General features: G+C 40.5%; 1 protein-coding gene and 1 long non-coding RNA gene across 10 annotated transcripts in view; one reads left to right on the top strand and one right to left on the bottom strand.

Moving 5' to 3' along the window:
* Positions 1-22,484, bottom strand: part of LOC127877247 (peptide-N(4)-(N-acetyl-beta-glucosaminyl)asparagine amidase-like) — a 37,170-nt gene extending 14,686 nt beyond the window's left edge. For all 9 annotated transcript variants that reach the window (XR_008048314.1, XR_008048321.1, XR_008048315.1 and 6 more), the window contains exons 1-3: positions 22,245-22,484; positions 3,680-3,907; positions 2,724-2,778 (exon numbers count right to left, since the gene is read on the bottom strand). Coding sequence is in view for 1 of the 9 variants with exons in the window: in XM_052422929.1 (XP_052278889.1) it covers positions 2,724-2,778; positions 3,680-3,907; positions 22,245-22,466 (505 nt within the window). In the remaining 8 variants the exon portion in view is untranslated. The remainder of the gene's footprint in view (positions 1-2,723; positions 2,779-3,679; positions 3,908-22,244) is intronic.
* Positions 15,324-23,421, top strand: LOC127877248 (uncharacterized). The gene is made up of 3 exons (XR_008048322.1): positions 15,324-15,883; positions 21,308-22,021; positions 22,992-23,421. It is a non-coding gene; the product is annotated as an uncharacterized LOC127877248 (long non-coding RNA).
* The last annotated feature ends 1,044 nt before the right edge of the window (positions 23,422-24,465 follow it).

The raw sequence follows: 24,465 nt of genomic DNA, 5'->3' as shown, positions 1-24,465 counted from the left end.
TTTCCGCTTTAATGGTATTTTTAGTTTCAAGGAAGTCCCTCCTTACCGAAAATCAAGTTTAGGCGGAAAGTGTCGTCCCTGATTAGCCTGTGCGGACTGCACAGGCTAATCTGGGACAACACTTTACGCGCATGAATTAAGCCCAGTTTTCTCAGAACAAGACACAATTAGATACAAGTTACTCACAGCCTGTTCTGGTTTTATGCTGTTTGCACATACATGTAGCAATTTTCACTTTGCTTCCAAGTGGGAAAGGGTTAATTCATGTTCTTAAAGTGTTGTCCTAGATTACAATGTTTCCACATTTTGTGTGGATGAAGTCTCTTCTTAGAAAAATCCAAATTAGGCAAAAGTGTCATCTGTGATAAGCCTGTGTGGACAGCACAGACTCATCTGGGAGAACACTTGACCCACTTGCATAAAACCCCATTATCCCAAAGCTAGGCTCATTTACATTTGCAGAATCATATAAAAGGATTGAACATTGACTTGGCTAATCACATCAATGTTATCACTTGTGAAGGACATGTGGCGTTGTGGAATGAGAACATTCCTAAATCAGCATGCTATTTGTTGCAGATATAATCATGAATAAAGCATAAAAGGATCTTTCATTATGATAATCTGAATTCTCATATAAGTTTGAACCAAAAGTAAATAATTGAACAGAAATTACTTTCACTTTGAACAATCCAGAACAGCTACTTGATCTCAGCAATAAGTGCCATATGTTCAGTTCAATACACATGAATTGCATGTACAGTCAATCTTGTTCATGCAACCACAATCCAGAACAGCTACTTGATCTCAGCAATAAGTGCCATATGTTCAGTTCAATACACATGAATTGCATGTACAGTCAATCTTGTTCATGCAACCACTTGAATTAACCCTTTCAGTGCGGGAACCCGATTTTGAAGGCCTTTGCAAACAGTTTGGATCCAGATGAGACGCCACAGAACGTGGCGTCTCATCAGGATCCAAACTGTTTGCTATTCTGATAGTGTTCTTTGAAACAAATCGAAGAAAATGCTAATTTTAGAAATTCAGCAGAAGACATTTTAGCAGACGACAAATTTCCCAGCATGCAAAGGGTTAATCCATTCCCACTCAGATACTTATTTTCATGCATTTGTAGTCCCTTTTGAAGTTAAATTTAATTAAAGATCTGTCTTACTATATTCAAGTTTTAAAGGCTTCATTTCCAACACTTAGATACTGATGAGCAGCAAACAGCATAAAACCTTTACAGACTGTGAGTTACTTGCATGCTGTTCTGATTTAATGCTGTTTGCACATAGCCATTTTCAATTTGCTTCTGAGTAGGAAAGGGTTAAGTGACCGTTTTCTTATGCAACCACTTTTAATTCCCTCTATGAGTTTTCATCCTATTTCGATATTTTATTAACCGACTTACTTCTAATGCAACTAGCGACTGCTGATTTTTGTGTACTTGAGGTCCTAATCTAGGACTTAGAGATCACTTGTGGGTGAAATTTGAAAAAATGTCACATTTAAGGGGCAAACTCAATCCCCGTTTTATCAACAAAAAAAACCCCAGCTAGCTGCCCAAACAATGCGCTGTTTTTGACAACTGTCCTTGACAATAATTTTCAGAGTGTTTGTAAAGTGTGGAAAATAAACTAAAAACCTGTAACATCTCTTTATGATACGTTAATTTTTTTATTTTTTTTTAATTATAATTATGCTAACTAGTTTGTGTTAGCCATTAAATTGTTACTTACTTAATAAATTTTGCAATCACGTCTGTTTGTTTAGTTTTCAATGGAATTGTTTGCTTTATTTACTTAACTATTTCCATTTTAACAACAACATTTCCATTTATGTACTATAATCAAGTAAGATTTTCTTATGCTAACATTCAGAAATTAAATGTCAAAACGGAAAGTGTTAACGTTAAATGAGAAAATTCAGGTATTGGAATTGTCTTAGAGAAAAGTGCTGGTCAAATTACGGATGAGTTTGGAGTCAGATAAACACAATTACAGAACATTCTTAAACGTAAAGCGGAGTTGCTTATAAATGCTTAACCCTTTCAGTGCGGGAACCGAATTTTAAAGGCCTTTGCAAACAGTTTGGATCCAGATGAGACGCCACAGAATGTGGCGTCTCATCAGGATCCAAACTGTTTGCTATTCTGATAGTATTCTTTGAAAAAAAATCGAAGAAAATGCTAATTTTAGAAATTCAGCAGACAACATTTTTGCAGACGACAAATTTCCCAGCATGCAAAGGGTTAAAGGCGTGGAAAATAATGTGTTTGGTGATAAAAAAGTGTAAAGGTATACAACAGGTAAAAGAGAATATGAAGTCTGTGAAAAATAATTGCAAAATACTTATTTTGTTTTAAAAGGCAAATAATTCCTTGTCTGCATAATTTGAAAATAACTTTGTGTCAAATCAATAATGTTGAATAAAAAAAAAGCGCAACACATTTCAAGGTAAACATAGTTTTTTGTGTTTTTTAATATAATTCAGATTGATTTGATTTCATAAGTTGAAATCATTGTGGTGTCACAAGAAGACAATCTTACATGGATTTAGAATGGAAGGTTGGCATTCTTCCAGAATTTCAGAACGGTCTTGTTTTTAAAGACCATTTTTTTAAGAAATCACTTTTGGTTACTCCGTCCAGTGATCTCTTAATACAAGATTGACTGTATTTAATCAACGTTAGAAGTTAATTAAGTCTAATACATTACTTTGCACTCTCTGTATTCCAGACTCCAGTTTCTGGTAAAATGCTATTTCAGACTGCTGTAAGAATATACAAAAATAAGACACAAGACATGAGAATTAATCATTAAAGTAATGCTCTGGTATTTTCTGCAATATGTCTGTTGAGACTTATGAAAGTTATCTGCCTAATTAATTAGATTTATAATGAAAGAATGCTTAATAAATACCAATCATGTATAATACTAACTAAAACCAATAAAAAGTCTACGGGAATAATGCTATATATGTATTTGATATGACACAAAGGTTGCCATGGTAAAGTTGATATGGAGTTTGCCTAGCGACTGTGAGGTCATGGGTTCGATTCCCACTTTGGGAGTGATCTTTAGATCTTCCCCATAGACACCAAGTACTGGTTCTAGTCCAAGGAAACGGACTAGAGAGTGTTTCAAATTAACCAAAATAAAATAAATAGGTTTTAACTTATATGACACTTCAAAATAATTTAAATTATAAGAAACAAAATCAAATCAATTATAGTTAAACACTTTGTAATATGTAACATGTGGGAGAAACAAAATAAAACAAGATATGTGTTTGTCAGAAACACTATGTCCCCTTTTGCGCCGCTTTGAAGCTATGTATTTGACCTTTGACCTTTAAGGATGACCTTGACCTTTCACCACTCAAAATGTGCAGCTCCATGAAATACTCATGCATGCCAAATTTCAAGTTGCTATCTTCAATATTGCAAAAGTTATTGCAAAATGTTAAAGTTTGACCAAACAAACCAACCAACAAACCAACAGACAGGGCAAAAACAATGGGGGACATAAAAAACATTATCAGACATGACATGATAACAAAATTGAAATTGGGAATTTCTTTTTTCGAATTGGGATTTTTTTAAACATTTTGCTTTGGGAAAAGTTTGTCTAACAGACCTGTAGATACTCAAGGAAAAGGCATGAACACTTACATTAAAGTTCAGTGACCGTGAAACAGATTGACTTCCCTCAGCGGCAGCTGCCCCTTGCTGTTGGGCTGAGGTGGGCCCTAATGGGACCCCGTCAGAGGAAACTATCGGATTCATAGAGGGGCCACTAGCCGACTTTTGAACCACAGCTCTCTCCGTCTCCAGCTGGGTCTTCATTGTAGCCAGGGGACTCAGAGCTGCGGACTGAGGCAGGCTCAAATATTCACCATCCTATAGAAGAAGAAAAAACTGCATGAGTATCGCATGAATATCTTCAACAGTACAATATTTTTTTACTAAGATAAATAAAGGAAACAACTTTTGACCCTTTCCCCATCAAAAGCAAAGTGAAAATGGCTTTTGCAACCAGCATTACTCGCATTCTGTTCAGGTTTTATTCTGTTTGCTACTTATCATTATCTTATGGTTGTAAATGAAGCCTTTCAAACTTTAATATATATTTAGAAAGGACTTTCTTTGATTCTTTAATTTGATTTTTAAGGGACTTCAAATGCTTCAAAATGCGTTTATAAGTGGTAAAGGGTTGAGGAGTGAATATTAATGAAAAACATCAGTTACATGTTCTACTTTACATTTTCTACTCTCAGTTAAAAATCAATTGAAGCCACTTTATTTTAGTGGTGAAATAAAGTATAGTTTGCGGACTTTTATGATGTTTGATGCTGTTATTTGTTTTTGTACTTATTTATAACTGTTTGATCATAACCTTTACCATTGATTACAAATGGGAACATTTCATCAGAAAAGACCAAAAACATCATACTGCACATTATTGAATCTCAGGAAAGATTATTTTGTACAAGATGTATTAATTTAAGTAAACATACTTTGAGCAGAAGGGTTGACTTGCTAAAAGTGAAACATTCATACCGAACCACATCAATTAAGTGCCAGCACTCAATCAGGTAAACAACTTAAAATCTCATCATGCCAAGCAAAAACTTTCATTAAAAATATTGATGACATAAATGATGACAAAAACACAAGATGTTTTAGGCAACAGCATGATGCTTTAGGCAACAGCAATGTTCATTATAATGATGTTGTTTTGCACTCTTGGGATTAATGGATAAGGGCTTTTAATTCCGCTCACTAGTAGGAGGAATACGGGTATTATTAACTTGAGTTTTAATGAACAATGTTCATTTTGTGAGAAATCCTGGGGGTGAGGAATGGAAATAATTCTTCTGATGGAAATATGCCTTCAGCAATAAAAGGCTTAGAAAAGAGTGTGCGATATCTCATTAATTTCAATGTTTAAGCTGGTTTTGCTGTTCCAGTATTGTATGTTGCCTTTTTCTTTTGTGCTATAATTGAATATACAATGATTCACTATATTCCAGGAATAATACCTTATAAAAAATTCCGTTCTAATGCAATTCAATAAAAGCATGGCAATTAACAGTATATAGATACACCTCGTCACCTGCAATGACTGAACAGGTCAAGTCTACTTGAAACAACCTGAGAAAGTTTTTTTTCAATTATCACTATCGTATTGATATATATAATTAATCCCATTGAAAGAACAGTGATCTTGGGACTATTTTTCTGCTTTTATATTATAATTGTTATTTTCTGTCAGTAAACTCATGTGATGACCACAAAAACATTTAATATCTGTAATAGTTTTTAAGTTTATGTGCACTTAAAGCTTAACATTTATAAGAATTGAGACCATGCCATAAAACAAAGTTTTACCAATTAATTTAGTGAAATTTGATTCAGTTTAAAGTAAGGTCTGCATATGAGATTCCTACATAAAAAAACTACAGCATGATACATTCATCAAAACTAAGCTATTGAGTGGAAACCATTATTCCATTTAAGTAATGTTGCAGCATTTTTTTCCTTCTTTATATTGAACCGGAAAACTGCACTTAATTTCCCAATAAGAAAAACTACAAATTTCCCTATTTCTAAAAAAATATTCTCAAATGAAGGTTTCTAAAAATAACAAAAAAACTTTTTTTTATTGATAAAATGCAACATTTAGTTAGTTTCCCTATGCAGCTCTATGGCTTGAACCTAAGTAAGTTTAATATTGACAACTTCACGACATTTAGTTATCAATTTTAAAGTATTTGGAAGCCCAAAAAATTAAAATACACCATGAATTTTCCAATATGAAGACTTCACAAAGCGTTTTTCCCAATTTCAGGGTTTTTCGAAATATTTTCCTCAATGGGGCTGGTACCGGTGCTTTTCCCAATTGGGCAAAAACAAAATTGCAGATTTTGACCTAACTGGTCCCACCCTATGTCTGCAAGTAAGCTACCAACAAACAAAATTGCATCACAATACCACCATCAAAACTTAAGTAATTGAGAGGGGACATTTTTTCTATTTTTAGAAACAGTGACCTTAACCTTACTGGCCTTAAAATGCAATTCCTCTGAAGATCACCTATAAACAGCCTACGCAAAATTTCAGCACAATATCTTCATCTGAATTGCTGTCATTATGCGCAAAATTTTAATAAATCTTTAGTAACATTGACCTTGATTTAATTATGACTGGCCCCAAGTGCAACCCCCTGCTCTGAATGTCAGCAAGAGATAGGAGATACAGTTTGTAAATTGTATGTCAGAATTAAGGGCCTTGGTCAGTTAACTAAAATTATGATCCAGAAGAGAGGAAGCTTCAATAGAAAATCTTAAGTTGTTAAGACCCAGTCCTATATGCTGGATCAACACGGATCATATCTGGCCCAATCCGGCATGTGAAGCCTTGCTACACAGTGGCCCCTGAGTAGCTCAGTGTAAATCCCTGCAGGTCTCAGAACATCAAGGAATGTCCTTAGTGCTCCAGGAGGCCAATACAGCAATTTTGGGAAGTTCAAAGCTGCTTTGTTGATCCGTGAAGATCGCAGTTTAAGGAACTGTCTGTGTAGATTATGTAAAGGGTCGGGGCAAAATTGTCACATCCGGATCATCAAGGACCATGACGGCAGTTGTACAGATGCCTCCAGACCCTTCCAGGTGGTAACACAAAACACGTCAGTACAATTTTATTTAATTGCTACCATCACAGATCAGCATGGTCCGTTACTTAGGAGGGAGACGGTGCAAATACGGACAAACACATTTAAACAAACTTCAGACATGGACTATCATTTCAGAACACAGAAAATGCCTGATATACATGTTTCTAACAAGGAAATTTGGCAGCTTAAACACTGTGACAACATGGAGTATCACAGAAGAACACAGAATAACACAGACAATGGCGTTTGTTCATATAAATGCAGGCAATTAACAAATTTAATCTAAGACAAGAAAGACACAATTTGTATTTCATCATGCCTACTTCAGCTCATAAGCCAGATCAGTGACCTGGCATAATGATATTGAAATGAAAATTATGACTGAACTTAATATTATATGGACGAGTAATTTTCATGACGCTGAGTTAAAATTATGCACAATATTATGTGGACCTACCGGTATATTTTGTAAAATTTAGGAAGTGATTATCATCTGTAAATAGCATGACATTGTGCAATACTGTGTGATGTGTGATAATCAAAAATACTATGTTATTATGTGTCATATGAAAAACAAAAGATGTGTTTGTCAGAAACACAATGCCCCCCACTGCGCAGCATTGAAATAAAATTTCTATTTATCATTTGGCAGGTATAGAAATCATCTCCCTTTAAAGGTTATTACTTCCCTTGAATTTTGTCCAATCCAACCGGGGGGTGGGGGGTGGGGAGGGTCTCACAGTCAATTATGAACATGTCAGACATCACTGACAACCAAGGCCTGTGGTTTAAAAGAGATCATAGCCAGAGTTGATCATGTATCTATGGACATATGTCTACAGGTATGTAATAAACATCAACGAAATTATAACTCAAACTGTGCAGTTCCATGAGATATCTATGGACATATGTCCACAGGTATGTAATGAACATCAAAGAAATTATAACTCAAACTGTGCAGTTCCATGAGATACACATGCATGCCAAATATACAAAGTGGCTATGTTCAATATTGAATAATTTTCTCCCTTTTAAAGCTTATTACTTCCCTTAAATCTGTATTTTTTACTGTAGACCGTAAAGGATGACCTTGACCTTTTACCACAATGTGTTTGTCAGAAAAACAAAGCCGCCTACTGCGCCGCTTTGATTTATTTAACAACAAGGGCTGTTTGTAAAACATGCATGCCCCCCATATGGGCTGTCAGTTGTAGTGGCAGCCATTGTGTGAATACGTTTTTTGTCACTGTGACCTTGACCTTTGACCTAATGAAAGTTATCATCCAGAAACCATTGTACTATTTCGAGTCACTGTGACCTTGACCGTTGACCTAGTGATCTGAAAATCAATAGGGGTCATCTGCCAGTCATGATCAATGTACCTATGAAGTTTCAGGATCCTAGGCGTAAGCATTCTTGAGTTATCATCCGGAAACCATTTTACTATTTTGAGTCACTGTGACCTTGACCTTTGACGTTGACCTTGTGACCTAACAAGAGCTGTCAGAGGACAGCACGCTCGACTATTCGAGTGCTTGACAGTATTACGTAAGCCATCATGGGGAAATTGTTCATACTGTAAACGTATAGAAATTTGTCTGTATGAAATTTCGTGGTTTAATGAAAAACAACTAATTCGTTGACACGTAATTTCGTGGATTTCAAATTTACGGGGAAGACTGACCGTCATAATAATTATACTTTTATTAAAACAACCAGAGTAATAACGAAGCATAATCTGCTAATCTGTGTTGACAGCAAGACTTGAGGTTAATGTGCACTGAAGCATGAAAGTGTTGCCGATAATTGTCGATAAGAGCGATAAAGCAGCGCACTTGTGGGTCCCAGCTCGCTAATTGCCATCGATGTTGTTTTGACAATATTTGCACTTCTCAGCGCAATCGGTCCCCTAGCAGAAACACTTGAGTAATAAGGTCCCCAAAATACATGTGTGAAAACGGTTATGTCTCTTTTAAATTTAATTTGCGCATATTGACATATATGATAAATCTGCAAACTGTTAATTTTAGGACGTCACGTAAAAGAAATTTGTTTTTCTTCACAATTGATAAAGCTATTTATTATCTCTATTTACCATGATTAATAAAACGTACATTAACGATGATGAATAAAAAAGAAAAACTGATAGATATAGTGTAATGTGAACTACTTATGTGAAGTAACTATTACAAAAACAAATATCTTGGATAACTGACAATACAAGAAAATGTCGGAAATGACATTCGGAAATGACCGATTTAGGATTAAAAATGTATAAATAATCGTTGGTACTTGAATTCGTGGTTCAGTGGACCAACGAAATCCACGAAAATTTGTACCACACAAAATTTAATGGTTTTACAGTATTCAATAATTTATTAGACGATCTTGCAAAAATAAAAAAAGGAAACAAAAAATTTTGGGGGGGGGGGAAGGGGGTAGGGGGGGGGGGGGGAAGGGGGTGAGACGGGGTATAATGCGGGCTGTGGTAATTTATTTGATGTTTAAAAAAAAAAATTGGGGGGTGGGGGGGTAGAGGGGAGTGAGAGGGGGGTATCATGTGGGGTGACGTAATTTATTAGATGTTTAAAAAAAATAAAAAATTTTTGGGGGGGTGGGGGGGGGAAAGGGGTTAGGGGGGTGAGAGGGGGGTATAATGTGGGGTGTGGTAATTTATTAGATGTTTAAAAAAAAAATTGGGGGGGGGGGTGGGGGGTAGGGGGGGGGTGGGGGTGAGAGGGGGGTATAATGTGGGGTGTGGTAATTTATAAGATGTTTAAAAAAAATATATTTTTTTTTTGGGGGGGGGGGGGGTAGGGGGGGGTGGGGGGTGAGAGGGGGATATAATGTGGGGTGTGGTAATTTATTAGATGTTTGAAAATCGACCTCATATTTACAGGATAGTATAGCATCATTTCTCTAATTATCATTTTATAGATATAATTATCATCATTGTTAATTTCAGATCTTGATCATTGTCGATGGAAATAAAGATCCTGAAGCAAATAGTTGATACTTATTTATGATCAAGACTGTGAAGACGACACCATGCCTGCAGTAAAGTGTCCGTTCCCTGACTGTGCCTACACAACAGCCGATCTAGATCCGGCCATCGTTGCGGCACTCATAACTGCCCACAGCGCCGTACACACATTGGCACCTGCCAAAACAGCCAGAGTAGAGAAAGTCAAGCGTCCTACAGTTACCGCCGCTGGATCCAGCGAGGACTGGGCCTACTTTCTCTCACGCTGGAATGATTATGTTGCTGCCACCAAACTGGATGGTCGAGACAAAGTGATCCAGTTGTTGGAATGTTGTGATGAACCTCTTCGGAGAGACCTAACGAGAACAACAGGTGGCAATCTAACTGACAAATCGGTGGACAATGTATTGGCAGCAATTCGTAAGCTAGCAGTGCGTGAAGAAAACACAATGGTGGCAAGAGTGACACTCCACAACATGAGACAAGATCAATGAATCTGTCCGCAACTTTGGTGCACGTCTGAGAGGACAGGCTGACATTTGCAAATTTGTGATTGACTGCAACAATTGTGCCGCCAAAGTTAATTACACTGAAGCAATCATGCGTGATGTTCTCACAAGAGGTGTTGCAGACCCTGACATTCAGCTTGACCTACTTGGTGATAAAAACCAGAACATGTCGCTAGAGGAAGTGTTCCAATTCGTGGAAGCCAAGGAAGCAGGAAAAAGGTCAGCTTCGAGACTTTTAGACTCCCATGCTGTTGGAGCAGCCACCAGTTACAAGAAGCAGCAACAGTCCAGCAGAGACACCCAAGAAGCTTGCTCCTACTGTGGCAAACGTGGCCACGGAAAGAAAAGAACTGCACAGGAACGCAAGACTCAGTGCCCAGCTTATGGCCACAGGTGTGCACAATGCAGACGTGAACACCACTTTGAGAGTGTGTGCCGTAGTGTGGACAATCCAAGGCGCCCTTCACACACTCAGCCCAAAAACTTTGACAAGGAAAGTGCTCTGTTTGACGCATTATGTACTGTAGATTCCTCTCAAATACACCATCAGGATGTGAACATTGTGAACAATAATAAACACAGCATCCCGCTTGATCATCATGTCTATGACAACCTGTCTGACACTTGGATTCGCAGAAGCTCTAAGCCTCAACCATTCGTAAGAGTGTCTATACAGGCTCTTCCAGAGGACTACTTGGCACTTGGCATCAATCTTCCTAAACCGTCTCTAGCTACAGTGATACCGGCTATATGGCTGATACCGGATGCCAGAGCTGCCTTGCCGGTCTCAAAGTTGTCCATCACCTTGGGTTACGTGAATCTGACCTAATCCCTGTGACAATGCGCATGCACACAGCGAACAACGATGGCATTAAAATTCTCGGTGCATTATTACTGCGGATGTCGAGCAAGGACTCTAGTGGTCAAGTAGTTGAAACCAGGCAGATGACATATGTTACTGACTCATCGGACAAACTTTTTCTGAGTCGAGAAGCCTGTATCAATCTTGGTATCATCACAGACAACTTTCCGGAAATCCATGCCTCACAACAATACAGTGCAGCAGCATTGAATGGTGAGGACAAAGCTCCATGTGGATGCCCTGCCCGTCAACTTCCGCCAGCTCCACCTAGTACATTACCATGCTCACCGACAGAAGAGAATCGTGTCAAACTTCAACAGTACCTCCTTGAGTTCTACAAAGCCAGCACCTTTAACACATGTGAACATCAAACACTTCGTCTGATGGACAGTCCGCCAATGAAACTTCTGGTAGATCCCAACGCTAAACCAGTTGCTTACCACACACCGGTACCAGTTCCAATCCACTGGCGAGATGCAGTCAAGGCAGGTCTTGACCAAGACGTACGACTTGGCGTCATTGAGCCTGTCCCTATTGGTGAGCCTGTCACTTGGTGCCATCGAATGGTTGTGTGTGCAAAGAAAAGTGGACAGCCAAGACGCACTGTTGATCTGCAGGCCCTTAATGCTCATGCCACACGTGAAACACATCACACACCATCACCTTTTCATCAAGCACGATCAGTCCCCCATGGGAAGAAGAAAACAGTCTTCGATGCATGGAACGGCTATCACAGTGTACCCCTGTGTGAGGAAGTCCGCCATCTTACCACATTCATCACTCCCTGGGGAAGATATCGCTACAAAACTGCACCTCAGGGCTACATTGCTTCAGGTGATGGATACACCCGACGCTATGATGAGATTGTTGCAGACATCCCTCACAAAACCAAATGTATTGACGATGCATTGCTATGGGCTGATGATCTCGAGGACAGTTTCTTTCAAGCGGTACACTGGCTAGACATTTGCGGTCGAAATGGCATAACACTGAATCCAGAAAAGTTTGTGTTTGGAGCTGATGTTGTGGAATTTGCAGGATTTGAAATTACACGCAACGATGTAAGACCCTGCCAGAGATACTTACAAGCCATCCTTAACTTCCCCACGCCAAAAGACATTACAGATGTGCGTTCCTGGTTTGGTCTAGTAAACCAGGTATCATATGCTTTCAGCATGGCCGAAAGAATGCTACCCTTTAGGGAACTTTTGAAACCTGGCACTCCATTCAACTGGAATGAACATCTCCAGAACGTCTTCGATGAGTCAAAACTACTGATCGCCAGCGAAATAGAAGAAGGTGTTCGTATCTTTGACCCCAAAAGACCCACATGTCTGGCGACCGACTGGTCAAAAGTGGGTATTGGATTCTGGCTCCTTCAAAAGCACTGCACATGCTCAAAGAAGGAACCCTTCTGTTGCCCATCTGGATGGAAGATCACACTTGTTGGCAGCAGATTCACTCATCCAGCAGAGTCTCGCTATGCGCCGGTTGAGGGTGAAGCTCTTGCCATCGCAGATTCCCTTGACAAGGCCAGGTACTTTGTCCTAGGCTGCGCAGACCTCATCATTGCTGTTGACCATAAGCCTCTTCTCAAGATATTCACAGACCGATCGCTTGAGGACATCTCTAATACTCGTCTAAGAAACTTGAAAGAGAAAACGCTACGCTACAAGTTCCGTATGGTCCACATCCCAGGTGTCAAACATCGCGCCACTGACTGTCTATCACGTCATCCAATCAGTGATGCAGAAAAGCTGATGTTGCCAGATGATGAGACACATATCAATTCAACCTCTGTGTGTCCAGCTAGCCGCAGTACTCTCATGACTGGTTTGAGAATGCAGGAAGATCAGGAAGACTCCATAGATGAATGCGTCATTGCAGGTGTTGTTTCATCCCTCAATGCTCTCAACCTTCGATCAGTCACCTGGGACAGAGTTCGCACAGCCACAGCTAGCGATACAGACATGCTAGCATTGACCGACATCATCGAATCTGGTATCCCGGAACACCGTCACCAGCTGCCAGAATCGCTCAGAGACTACTTTCAGTACCGTGAAGGTCTATCTACAGTCGATGGCGTCATCCTATACAAAGACCGTATTGTCATACCACCATCACTGAGAGACGAAGTACTTGAGGCTTTGCACGCAGCTCACCAAGGTGTCACCTCCATGGTTGCTAGGGCAGAGACATCAGTATTTTGGCCAGGAATCACACCTGCCATTACGGCTCTTCGTACCAGTTGCCAACAATGCAACCGTAGTGCACCATCAAATCCTAGCGCACCACCAGTACCTCCATTAAGTCCAGAGTATCCATTCCAGTGCTTATGTGCTGACTATTTCAGCTACCAAGGGCATCATTTCCTTGTTGTAGTGGACCGTTATTCCAACTGGCCAATTGTAGAGCAGTCAGCTAACGGAGCCCAAGGACTGATCACATGTCTTAGACGTATCTTTGTGACATATGGAATACCTGATGAACTTGCCTCTGATGGTGGCCCTGAATTCACTGCTGTAGCCACACGTCAATTCCTGAGTGATTGGGGTGTACACCATCGCCTATCCTCCGTAGCCTTCCCACACAGCAACTGTAGGGCCGAAATTGGTGTAAAGACAGTGAAGCGTCTCCTTATGGATAACACAACTTCCACTGGTGACATAAACACAGATGCCTTCCAGCGTGCCATGCTTCAGTACAGAAACACACCAGACAGGGATACCAAACTCTCTCCAGCCATGTGCATATTTGGCCGCCCCATTCGAGACTTCATACCAATTCCACCTGGAAAGTATAAACCTCATGAAACTTGGTTAAGCACATCACTGGCCCGTGAAGAAGCCTTGCGAAACAGGCACATGCGGTGTGCAGAAAAACTGTCAGAGCACACTCAGAGATTACCACCTCTAGCTGTGGGAGACAATGTTCGCCTGCAAAACCAGATTGGACTCTATCCTCGCAAGTGGGACAAGACTGGCGTGGTAATTGAAGTTCGCCAATTTGACCAGTATGTGGTACGACTTGATGGCTCAAGACGGGTAACCCTTCGCAATAGGAAGTTCCTACGAAAGTATGTCCCCGTTCAACTACAACCACGACGGCTGTCCATTGATAGTGACCTAGCACTCAGGCTACCTGCAGCAACAACTGAAAATCCCACAGGACACTCCATCACACCAGCAGTGACCCCAACACATGCAACCAGATCTACGCCGGCTGCAACCAACACCGGGATCCCAACTCACTCTGCTCCTCACCCTACTGCGTCACCCAGTAAGGTAACGCCAAGCAGCAGTGAGACACCGAGCCGAGGTAACCTGCAGCAGAGTCGTCGTCAGCTAGCCTATACTGAGCCTCCGAGTCCTGACAGTCGACCAGTAGACGTTTCCGTGGACACAGGACCAAGTCGTGAGACACCAAACCGCACAACCCCGCCAACGGACCTGTTGTGCCTTCCAGTCAGACGATCAGGAAGAACTAGAACTGCCCCAGAGTGGCAGAAAGACTATGTCATGTGATTTTTGACAAAGACTCATATAGTTGACCACATCAAAGACATTTGCCTTTTTTTGTTGTTAAAAAGTTCTTTTTTTTTTCTCTTACTTTATAAGGGAGTAGACCTGGTGGGCTCCAATGTTCCCAGTACTTTTTGTTATCAGTCTTTGTTTCAACTTCAGTTAAAGTGTAATATTATTTCATATGAACATTTCATACCCAAAGACTTGGGGGGAGATACAGGATAGTATAGCATCATTTCTCTAATTATCATTTTATAGATATAATTATCATCATTGTTAATTTCAGATCTTGATCATTGTCGATGGAAATAAAGATCCTGAAGCAAATAGTTGATACTTATTTAATATTTATAGGAGTAGGTTATTCCGAACGTATCAAACAAAAAAGTATTACCAAAATATAAAAGACGGCGCTCTTAAACTTGTAAGCGTATTTGTAACAAAGGCCAGTAATATTCCCTAATTGCTTATTATATTAATTAATGATGAAATCTAAGGTACAAACTTGCTTACATGTGTGAAAAATCAAGACGGCGCTCTTTAACTCGTAAGTGTGTGTAACAAAGGCCAGTAATTTTCACTAATTGCTTACTATATTAATTAATGAAAACTTAAGGTTCAAACTTGCTTATATGTGTGAACAATCAACTGTTCATATCCCGATATGCAAATGATAATATAGGGCGAACGAACCCAGGGCGAACGGACCCAGGGCGAACGTGTAACTAGGGCGAACGGACCCGATACCAGTCTGGGTTTATCTTGTTGTGCCGGTGCCCGGTCTACAAAATGCGCACATACCTCGTGATTGGGAACCAGCGACAAATCGGTATAGTGCATGCTGGGCAGCACGAGTTTGTACGGTCTCTTGTGCACGGGTGATTGATGCGAGTGGACGTCTTTTCCCAAGTTGAGTATTGCTTGGAGTAATTGTGAGCCTGAGTGAGTAATTGTGAGCCTGAGTATAGACTATATTGTATTATATTGTACTATATTGTATTTTATGTGTGTTCAACACGTATTTACCTGGAAGGCCATTCCCAGAAGATATAAGTGAGTCTGTGACTGTGCATGTGAGTCTGTGAGTTGCCTGTGATTGTGTCAATGACACGCATTTCCCTGGAGGTGTATTTCCAGAAGTATATGTGTATGTAAGCCGGTGACTGTGTGTTTAAGTACGTATTTGCCTGGAGGTGTATTCCCAGAAGTACATGTATAGTGCCATTTTGTGACGTGCAACCGACGAGTATAGCCGACGAGTTCCCTCGAAGACGACGAGGACGATTGGTGCCATCCTGACGAGCATTCCAGTTGATGCCCATGTGAGTAGTTTAGTATCTTGTCGTTGCTAGTAATTGTTGTAGTGGTTGTGAAAGAACCCCAAAGAGCTAACCGTGAAAACACTACAATGGCGCCCAACGGGGGACAAAGTGAAAATTGTGTTTAACGGTTAGGCTAGTTGCAAAATCAATCGGCATCGCATACTTTATTTTCAATCGACGGATCAAATTTAATTTGAAGTATATAGAAACTGTTCGTTTCATAAAACGTGATTTCTGTTGTTAACTTGTTGAACTCATTGTTCGTCTATTTTAAGAAGTGTGTAACAAACAGACGGCATCGTAGTTTTTTTTCCATTGTTGGCATTCCCCGGCCATGTTATCAGTTGGTGAAATATTTCTTAAAAAACGTGATTTTCCAATGCTGTTTGTTACAGTTTAATTTCTTAAGTAATCAACGGATGGCCACGTGTTTTTTTTTATTTGGCAATTTCCCGTGATTAGTTGGCGCGTATTCTGTGCGCAGTAGTTCATGAAAAACGTGTATATAGCAGTGTAAATTGCTGATATATCGGTAACTAAAGTCCGAGGGAATAGAAGTTTACACGCACGAATTTTGTCCTTGGCAATTCTTTTTATAGCAGTGTTATTGCGAATGTAAACTGGGTCCCGGGAAATTAGTGCTTAACGTCAAGTTAAAGCGACGTGTTTCTTACTTTCAGTTTTTATTGATTATTGATAGCAACAACAGTGATAGCGATTTTGTTAATTGGTTATTGTTTGGCAATTAAATTTTAATTGCCTACCAGTAGATACAAAAGTTTTTATTTCAGAATTTCTCGGCCCATTTATTTTAGGTTGTTTATTAATTTAACTTTTTCATATTTACTTGTAAAGTTCTAAATTAACAATGGATATGGGAAGTGGATATACCCCACCATTTTTACTGGTAGCCCCAAGAAAAATTCGAGTGAACTACGACACTCCCACTAGATTATGCAATATTCTGGGTGTGGGCAAACAACTGGCACAGGCCATTGTTTTGATACGGGAAAATACGGGAAATTTGTTACCACATACTTTAGAGGCAATTATAGGGCGGCCGCTGACCTTTGGTGACATGACCGAGTTGGATTTTAGTACTAACCCCGCATTATTTAGAGAAGCCCTGGGGTATGGGGATGGGGCGGAACATGTTGGGGAGGGTGGAATGGGGCGGTCAATCGCAAATAGGCCCATTGACCCACACGAAAGGTGGATAGATATGTCTGTGCTTGAGAAGGAGTCGGTAAGTCAGGATCGCGAGAGGGCCCAACTCGAAGCCCAAATTTCGGCTCTTGAGGCGGACGTAGCTCAATGGGACGATTTTCTTCCCCAGATTGCAAAGCCTTTGCTCCCAAAGCGTCTGTTGTTACAGCCGGACCGTATGATGACAAGCATACCGAAACCGTTTAATGTCGCATCAAGCGTCCCCGCCCCGCCCCCTTTGTTAGGTTTGCCCCAGAGTAGGGACAATGGGCCTACGGGATCCCATCGTGCCTCAAAGGGCCCTCTTTCCCCGAATGGTCTACCTGTCCCAATTCCATCTACCATCACTATTCCCATACCCAGCAATGCACCGGTTTTCAATAATTTGCCCGGACCAAGCAACCCTCCTGGCCCAAGTATTCCCCCGACACAGAAAGACCGGGATGTTCTGACAAAATTGCCTAAGAGCCTGCTATATGATGGGCAGAGCAATTGGTTTGTTTTTCAATGCAAGTTTGAGCGCTACGCAAGGGTGCAAGATTGGTCTGACGCAGAATGCGCCGATTGCCTTGGTTGGTGTTTGACAGGAAAGGCGGTCGATTTCTATGCGTTGCTTACCGAAGGGAGAGGGACGGTACCTTACGCAGAGCTAATGCAGCGACTGCAGGAGCGTTTTGGCGCCAGGGAGCTTACCGCCACCGCGCAGGGCCGTTTCCACGTTGCCCATCAGGAAGTAGGCGAGTCCCTAGACAATTGGTCAGATCGGGCGCTGAAGCTGGCAACAGCGGCGTTTCGTGATCTGCCCTATGCATACGCCGCTGAACAGGCAGTGACGAAGTTTTGTCACGGTTTGATTGACGAGGAGGCCGGCAAGCATGTTAGTCTGCAGTTACCAACATCTATGGGAGATGCGATGAACATGCTGAAGATATATTGCCATGTTCAGTCGGCTTGCGCCGCGGCTCCGAGGTATACCCAGAAGACTGAGCAAGAAGAGTCAATGTGGGTTCACGAGGTGAAGAAAGCACCCACTGCGGATGAGGTCAGTGTGTCGGCGGTCGACAAATTGACCCAGGTGGTCGAGAAGTTGCTTGATGCTGTGGAGAGATTGTCAAACTCTTTTGGAAGTTCGGCCGTTGATCCCTTTGTCCGACAACCGGGTAAGCCGTTTCGAAATAAAAAAGGCTATGCCGAATACCCTGTGGAGTGCTCCTACCCAGGGAAGGTCCGGAACCGGTGGTACAACGACCAACGCCAGGTTATGTATCCTGCGGGTGCGGGTGGCGGAGGTGCACGTGGGCATCGGAACCAAAATTCAAAAGTCCGCCCTGAGGGATCGTATCGCGGCAGATATGGTTCCAACTGGGGACATTTTCATGCCATGTCCTTGCCCAACCATAAGGAGAAGGAGCCCGTTGTGGTAGCTGCGACGACTAAGCAGTTGGGCCAACCGGAAGTGGATCATGTAAACCAGCTAGGTCCGGTTTCCCAGTTCTGCATGAAGGTGCAGCATGCCAAGGACGTGCACGATGCAGTTCCCTTGGTGCTGCCAACAGTGCCAGTTGTCGTCAGTGATCCAAGGATGGTCATTGGCGAGAGCACTGAAGGATACCATGGAGATCCTGTGTGCGATGATGAATTTCGCGTGCAGCGCGTTGCGGTTCAGTCTGCGGAGGCGGCTAAAAGCATGGCGACCGACAGGGCCGACCAGGTGGGGCCCAAAATAGCCCAACGAAAAGCTGCTGAAACTACTCCGGCCACCGGAAGGTCAGTACCTGTCAGACGGGCGACAGAAGTTGCCGCGTGTGACCGCCGTAAGGGCGGCGCATGCGGATGCCGAGTTACCCCAGATGACAGCTGGGAAGGTGGTGTTCGAAGACTTGTTAGGCGTGGTTCCAAAGGGTGGCGACCCTCTAGTTCTCGCCGCTGGGAGCGGTCCCAGCGGTGGAAATTAGGTTGGCGACCACCAGAGCGTCTAACTTCCAAAATCTGTACCGCCTAAAATTGTAAATGGCGAGGTTAATTGTTAGTAAAACTAGGAAAACAATGCAAAATACAAAAGACCCCCAATTTAAAAAAAAAAAAATTACAGTAAAGTTGCAGTGACATTCTATTCGCGGTGTTGATAATGTATTACGGTGTACGCGGAGTATAAAAGTAATAGTTCTCTTAAACATTTCGATAATAATAAGCATGTGAAATTAATGGTATACTCTAGTAGTAACACTAAAAGCAGCAGCAGTAGTAGTGGTAGTGGTAGTAGTAGTAGTAGTAGTAGTAGTAGTAGTAGTAGTAGTAGTGGTAGTGGTAGTAGTAGTGGTAGAAGTAGTAGTAGTAGTAGCAGAAGTAGTAGTAGTAGTAGTAGTAGTAGTAGTAGTAGTAGTAAAAGCTGTTGTTATGAATATTACATGAAGTACGCGGTGTATAAAAGTAATAGTTCTCTTAAACATTTTGATTAGTTTGATTATATTGTTTTGAATATATATTTCCTATTGTCTCAGTTTAAGCCCAGTCTTTTATTGCAATATTGTTGGAACTATAAAATTGAAATTAATCTGAGCAGTGCTCTGCGAAATGGGGGTTTAATGAATAGGCATAAAGTGTCGTCCCAAATTATCTTGTGCCGTCCGCGCTTAACTTCCTGTAATTTTTGTATTACCGCGCTAAGAAGTGCTTTGCACAGTCACGGATGTGTTTGATTATTTCCCGTGAAGTCTGTTGTTTTTTTTTCCTTATGGTCGGGTGTGACATTGTCGGACATTGTCGGACGACCGCTGTCACACCGCACCATCGGATGTGGTAACTACGCAGATGGTGAATAGGAACCAGGTTTCCCCTGCAATATCCCAGTCTTGGCACCTCCGTCACCTTTTATCCTTCCATGTTAAGATTTGTGAGTCGATCTAACTTCAATCACTTCGTCATTGCTGTATCATGTCATTTATTTCCGTAATTTTCTATAAATTCTTTTCTACCAACCATATGCCGAGCAATGTCGTAGAACTTTGTCGCATGAGTTTGTGTTTTATAGGTGACAGTGCTTGACGACCACTGTCACACTCAATACTGTTGGCCGGAAGTGGTATTTCCCGGAGTTGTTCTTTTAAACAATATTTGCAGGTCTTTTTAAATTTGTGTGTGACCGTGCTTGACGGCAACTGTCTCTAGCGTCACTTTGATTTTTTGAATGACCGGAGATGTTTCCCGGTGCATGCACACTTTTATTTTGTTTTTATTTTTGTAAAGTACATTATTTCTCAGTGTGATCACCACATTCTAATACATAAGTGACTGTACTTGTTGGACGAAAGCCAACAAGAATGTTTTTTCTTGATTAAGCAATTGTCGGACGATAGCCGACAATAATGTTTTTTTTATTTACTAATGTGATGGAAATTTTCTTATGCAAGAAACATATTGGTCACTAACCGCTAGAATGCAGCGGTCTGTATGTACCCCGCTTGGCAAAGGCACTCCCGTGCCTGCGGGAGGGGGATCATGGTCCCATTTGAGTCTCTATCTCTTCTGCCTTGGGTGCGACCGTAGGGCGGCGGCCCAAGAGGACAAAAGTGGGAGGAATGTAGTGGGTACAATAGTTTTATTTTAGTTGTCTTTTCCTCCATATAATGTCAATGATTATGTTGCAAAATGTACGTTCTCTATATAAAATTAAAAGCAATTATATGTATTATTTGGACAAAAATAAGATTATTTTTTTCCTTATATTTTTAACCTTTTTGTCACTTAGATATTATTTTAACGCATTTGTGGTGCCTTAGAAGGTTACGTTTCTTGTGATTTGTATTTTAATATAACCAAGAGGATTTTTATTACCTTAGAAAGTTAAATTCCTTGTGATTTTTATTTTAATATAACCAAGAGGATTTTTATTGTATATTATGCAGTCACATGCAGAGGGCGTAGGCCTTCTCATTTGGACTGCGAGGGGATGTATTTGTATGATATTTTATGATTTTATTTGATAAGTTATTTTATTTGTTAAAATTTGTGAAAATAGGTTGTAAGGTGGGTACACTTGTCCAATTATTGTGCAGACAAGAAAAGGAGCAAGAGTTACCAGACCTTATTGTGAACTTTTATTTTTAACTCTTTATTAACAAAGATTATGGCTCATATGCGTTCATATTTGTGCGAAGGTGCTAAACACAAATGGTCATTTAATAAAGATGCATTAACTTTAGTTGTGGTCTATGGCAGGCGCTGCGCCAAAAGAGAGGTCGGACGAAAGCTATACCTGACTTAGGGGAGTTGGGTCAAGGTGCTTACGCAAGGGGCACTATTACTTCATCGGTAGCGCCGGTACGATTCCTTCGCTGTGTGGCGTCGTCCCAAAAGGACAAAAGTGGGAGGAGTGTTGTGCCGGTGCCCGGTCTACAAAATGCGCACATACCTCGTGATTGGGAACCAGCGACAAATCGGTATAGTGCATGCTGGGCAGCACGAGTTTGTACGGTCTCTTGTGCACGGGTGATTGATGCGAGTGGACGTCTTTTCCCAAGTTGAGTATTGCTTGGAGTAATTGTGAGCCTGAGTGAGTAATTGTGAGCCTGAGTATAGACTATATTGTATTATATTGTACTATATTGTATTTTATGTGTGTTCAACACGTATTTACCTGGAAGGCCATTCCCAGAAGATATAAGTGAGTCTGTGACTGTGCATGTGAGTCTGTGAGTTGCCTGTGATTGTGTCAATGACACGCATTTCCCTGGAGGTGTATTTCCAGAAGTATATGTGTATGTAAGCCGGTGACTGTGTGTTTAAGTACGTATTTGCCTGGAGGTGTATTCCCAGAAGTACATGTATAGTGCCATTTTGTGACGTGCAACCGACGAGTATAGCCGACGAGTTCCCTCGAAGACGACGAGGACGATTGGTGCCATCCTGACGAGCATTCCAGTTGATGCCCATGTGAGTAGTTTAGTATCTTGTCGTTGCTAGTAATTGTTGTAGTGGTTGTGAAAGAACCCCAAAGAGCTAACCGTGAAAACACTACAATCTTAACGCTAAAATGTTGTTGATTATTTTTAATAGTGACGCTAATGACATTCACTATGAAACAAACTGGTATGATGAAAAGGCTTCGAAACTCGAATAAATCGTGGTAAGCTCGGTTCGTAATGAGCTACATTACCTCAACAAATCCCATTTCAAAGAGGCACTCCATAGCTCCGCTAACCGGGAGTAGCTTGTTCTCCACCGTAGGGTTTGTAAGACGTATGCGTCTGTACTTCGATTCGTTTGGGTTTTGGAGTACATTGTTTGAGAATTTGATAAGTATTTCTGAAGCTGTCAGGAAGTCTTGAATGTTATTTTCGTTCACCAATTGTTTGACAGATGAGGAAACCGGCGCCATTATTGTTTACGTGTAACACTTGGGCGGAAAGAATGAACGGAAATAAATAGGTTGCAAATAACCAACATATATCTATCTATCTTTACTGTCTAACTCCCCGGCCTTCCGGGTATTATTGACAGGTGCGCAGTCAGTAGAGATAAAAGTGTTAAAAGTGAAAAAGTGTGAAAGATAAAAGTATGTTAGATTTATTATAAGGTGAAGTGATTAATGGTTAAAAACTGATAAAAACATGTCTCCCGGAGTTCAAGGGGCAGAAGGGGAAAGCAGGGACTTCTAAAACCCTTCAAGATGAGGATGTAAAAATGTAGTGGCAGGGAGGTTGTTCCACATCACAATAGCGCTTGAAAAAAATGAAAATTTATCATAATTTGCAGTAGTATGGATCTGTCTGTAAGAGAGGGGATGCATGTGACGAGTGAATCTGGTGGGTAGCTCGATATATGATGGCAGGGGCACAGCAACTAAACCTTGAACAATGTTGAAAAATATTATTAATTTAGTGTCATTTCGTCTATCTTGTAGAGTCTGCCAACCAAGGTCCTGCTGCATGGAGGTGACACTGTCGTACGGGGAATAGTTATGCTTGACCCAGCGGACTGCTCGACGCTGTACATTTCATATATTAATATTACGTGGACTGAGGGATCAAATGGGTTGGTCATGAACTGATCAAGTAATTGGTAATAAAGAATTACAAGAAAGTGAATGCTTTTCATTCAGAATTTCAGTCCAGCACAAATGAACTTTACGCTGCACAGACACGGTCATGCATCTGTTTCTACATGGGTTCCGATTGAGCGTTATAAGTGATTTTGTCCAATAAAAATAATTAAAAAATAATGAGAACTACTTCAAACCATAGTATTGACTAATCCTATAAATGTACAAACCAATCTATCAAATGTACAACAATTTATCCAACATCAGGATCGACGCTTGATGGGTGTGTCGGTTCGAACATTCATCACATCAACACGTGTTTTTTTATATATATTATTAAATATATCAAATTTTATTATCAAAACTTCGTGATTATTTGCCATTTAACATTTTACTTGATTTAATCAGTTGCTGACAAGCACATTCCTAATGTGGTTTAAATGATCCAATAGATACAAAATAAACTTGGTGGAGAGTAATTAATGTTAAACCGAGTATAGGAGATATAGTCCTATCTTAGTTCCACACTTAAATTTATTTGAATTCGCATGTCGCATTCTGTCTATAATTAGAACAGCAGGAAGCAAGTCCATGTCAAGATTGTAATTTTACAGGGGAAACATCTTCATCAAGGATTGTGAATATGCACATCCTCTATCTATTATTTATTTTAAGACCTGTGCGACATGCTCCTGTAATAGAGCATTTCCTATATTTCCTGTCGACCTTTCCGTACGGACCACATACATATATGTGTTTTATTATCTCCACCCAATCACGATTACAGGTAATGTCGGTATGCTTAATAACACTTTTAAGGGCAATCTAAGCAGGAGGTTCTCGTTAAAGGCTTTCACTTGCTCATCTGAACGTGCCATGCACGTATACTGCAAAAACAAATAAAATAAAACAATGATAAAAATCTATTTGTGCCCATAAACTGGTCATTAGTCAACAAATACATTTATATTTTTTTCAGTAGAATGAAAAACATATTTTTTGGATAAGACTAATAAAAACTGGAATAATTTATCAAACATCCAATGATCATTTCACCATTTTGCTCCATGTTATTTCTCTCATTTGTGTTAACAAAATAATAATACATAAAATATTTAATTTAAAATTGTTTTTGTAAAGAATACACTGGAAATATAAAAAAATAATAGGGTATGGTATAACGTGTTTACGTTTCTGATATATCACTCTGGCAGTGAATTTAGCAAGTTTTCCCGCATGAAGGGTATTTACTCATTTTGTACCTGTATACTGGTGAACATTCATCTAAGCTTTTTCATGAATGCCAAAAATAAAAGTAATTTATGTTTCTTTTATT

Source organism: Dreissena polymorpha, chromosome 4 (genome assembly GCF_020536995.1).
Source record: "Dreissena polymorpha isolate Duluth1 chromosome 4, UMN_Dpol_1.0, whole genome shotgun sequence".
NCBI classification, from domain to species: domain Eukaryota; kingdom Metazoa; phylum Mollusca; class Bivalvia; order Myida; family Dreissenidae; genus Dreissena; species Dreissena polymorpha.
The sequence above is the reverse complement of the archived record's forward strand: the minus strand, read 5'-3'. Positions and strand labels throughout refer to the sequence as shown.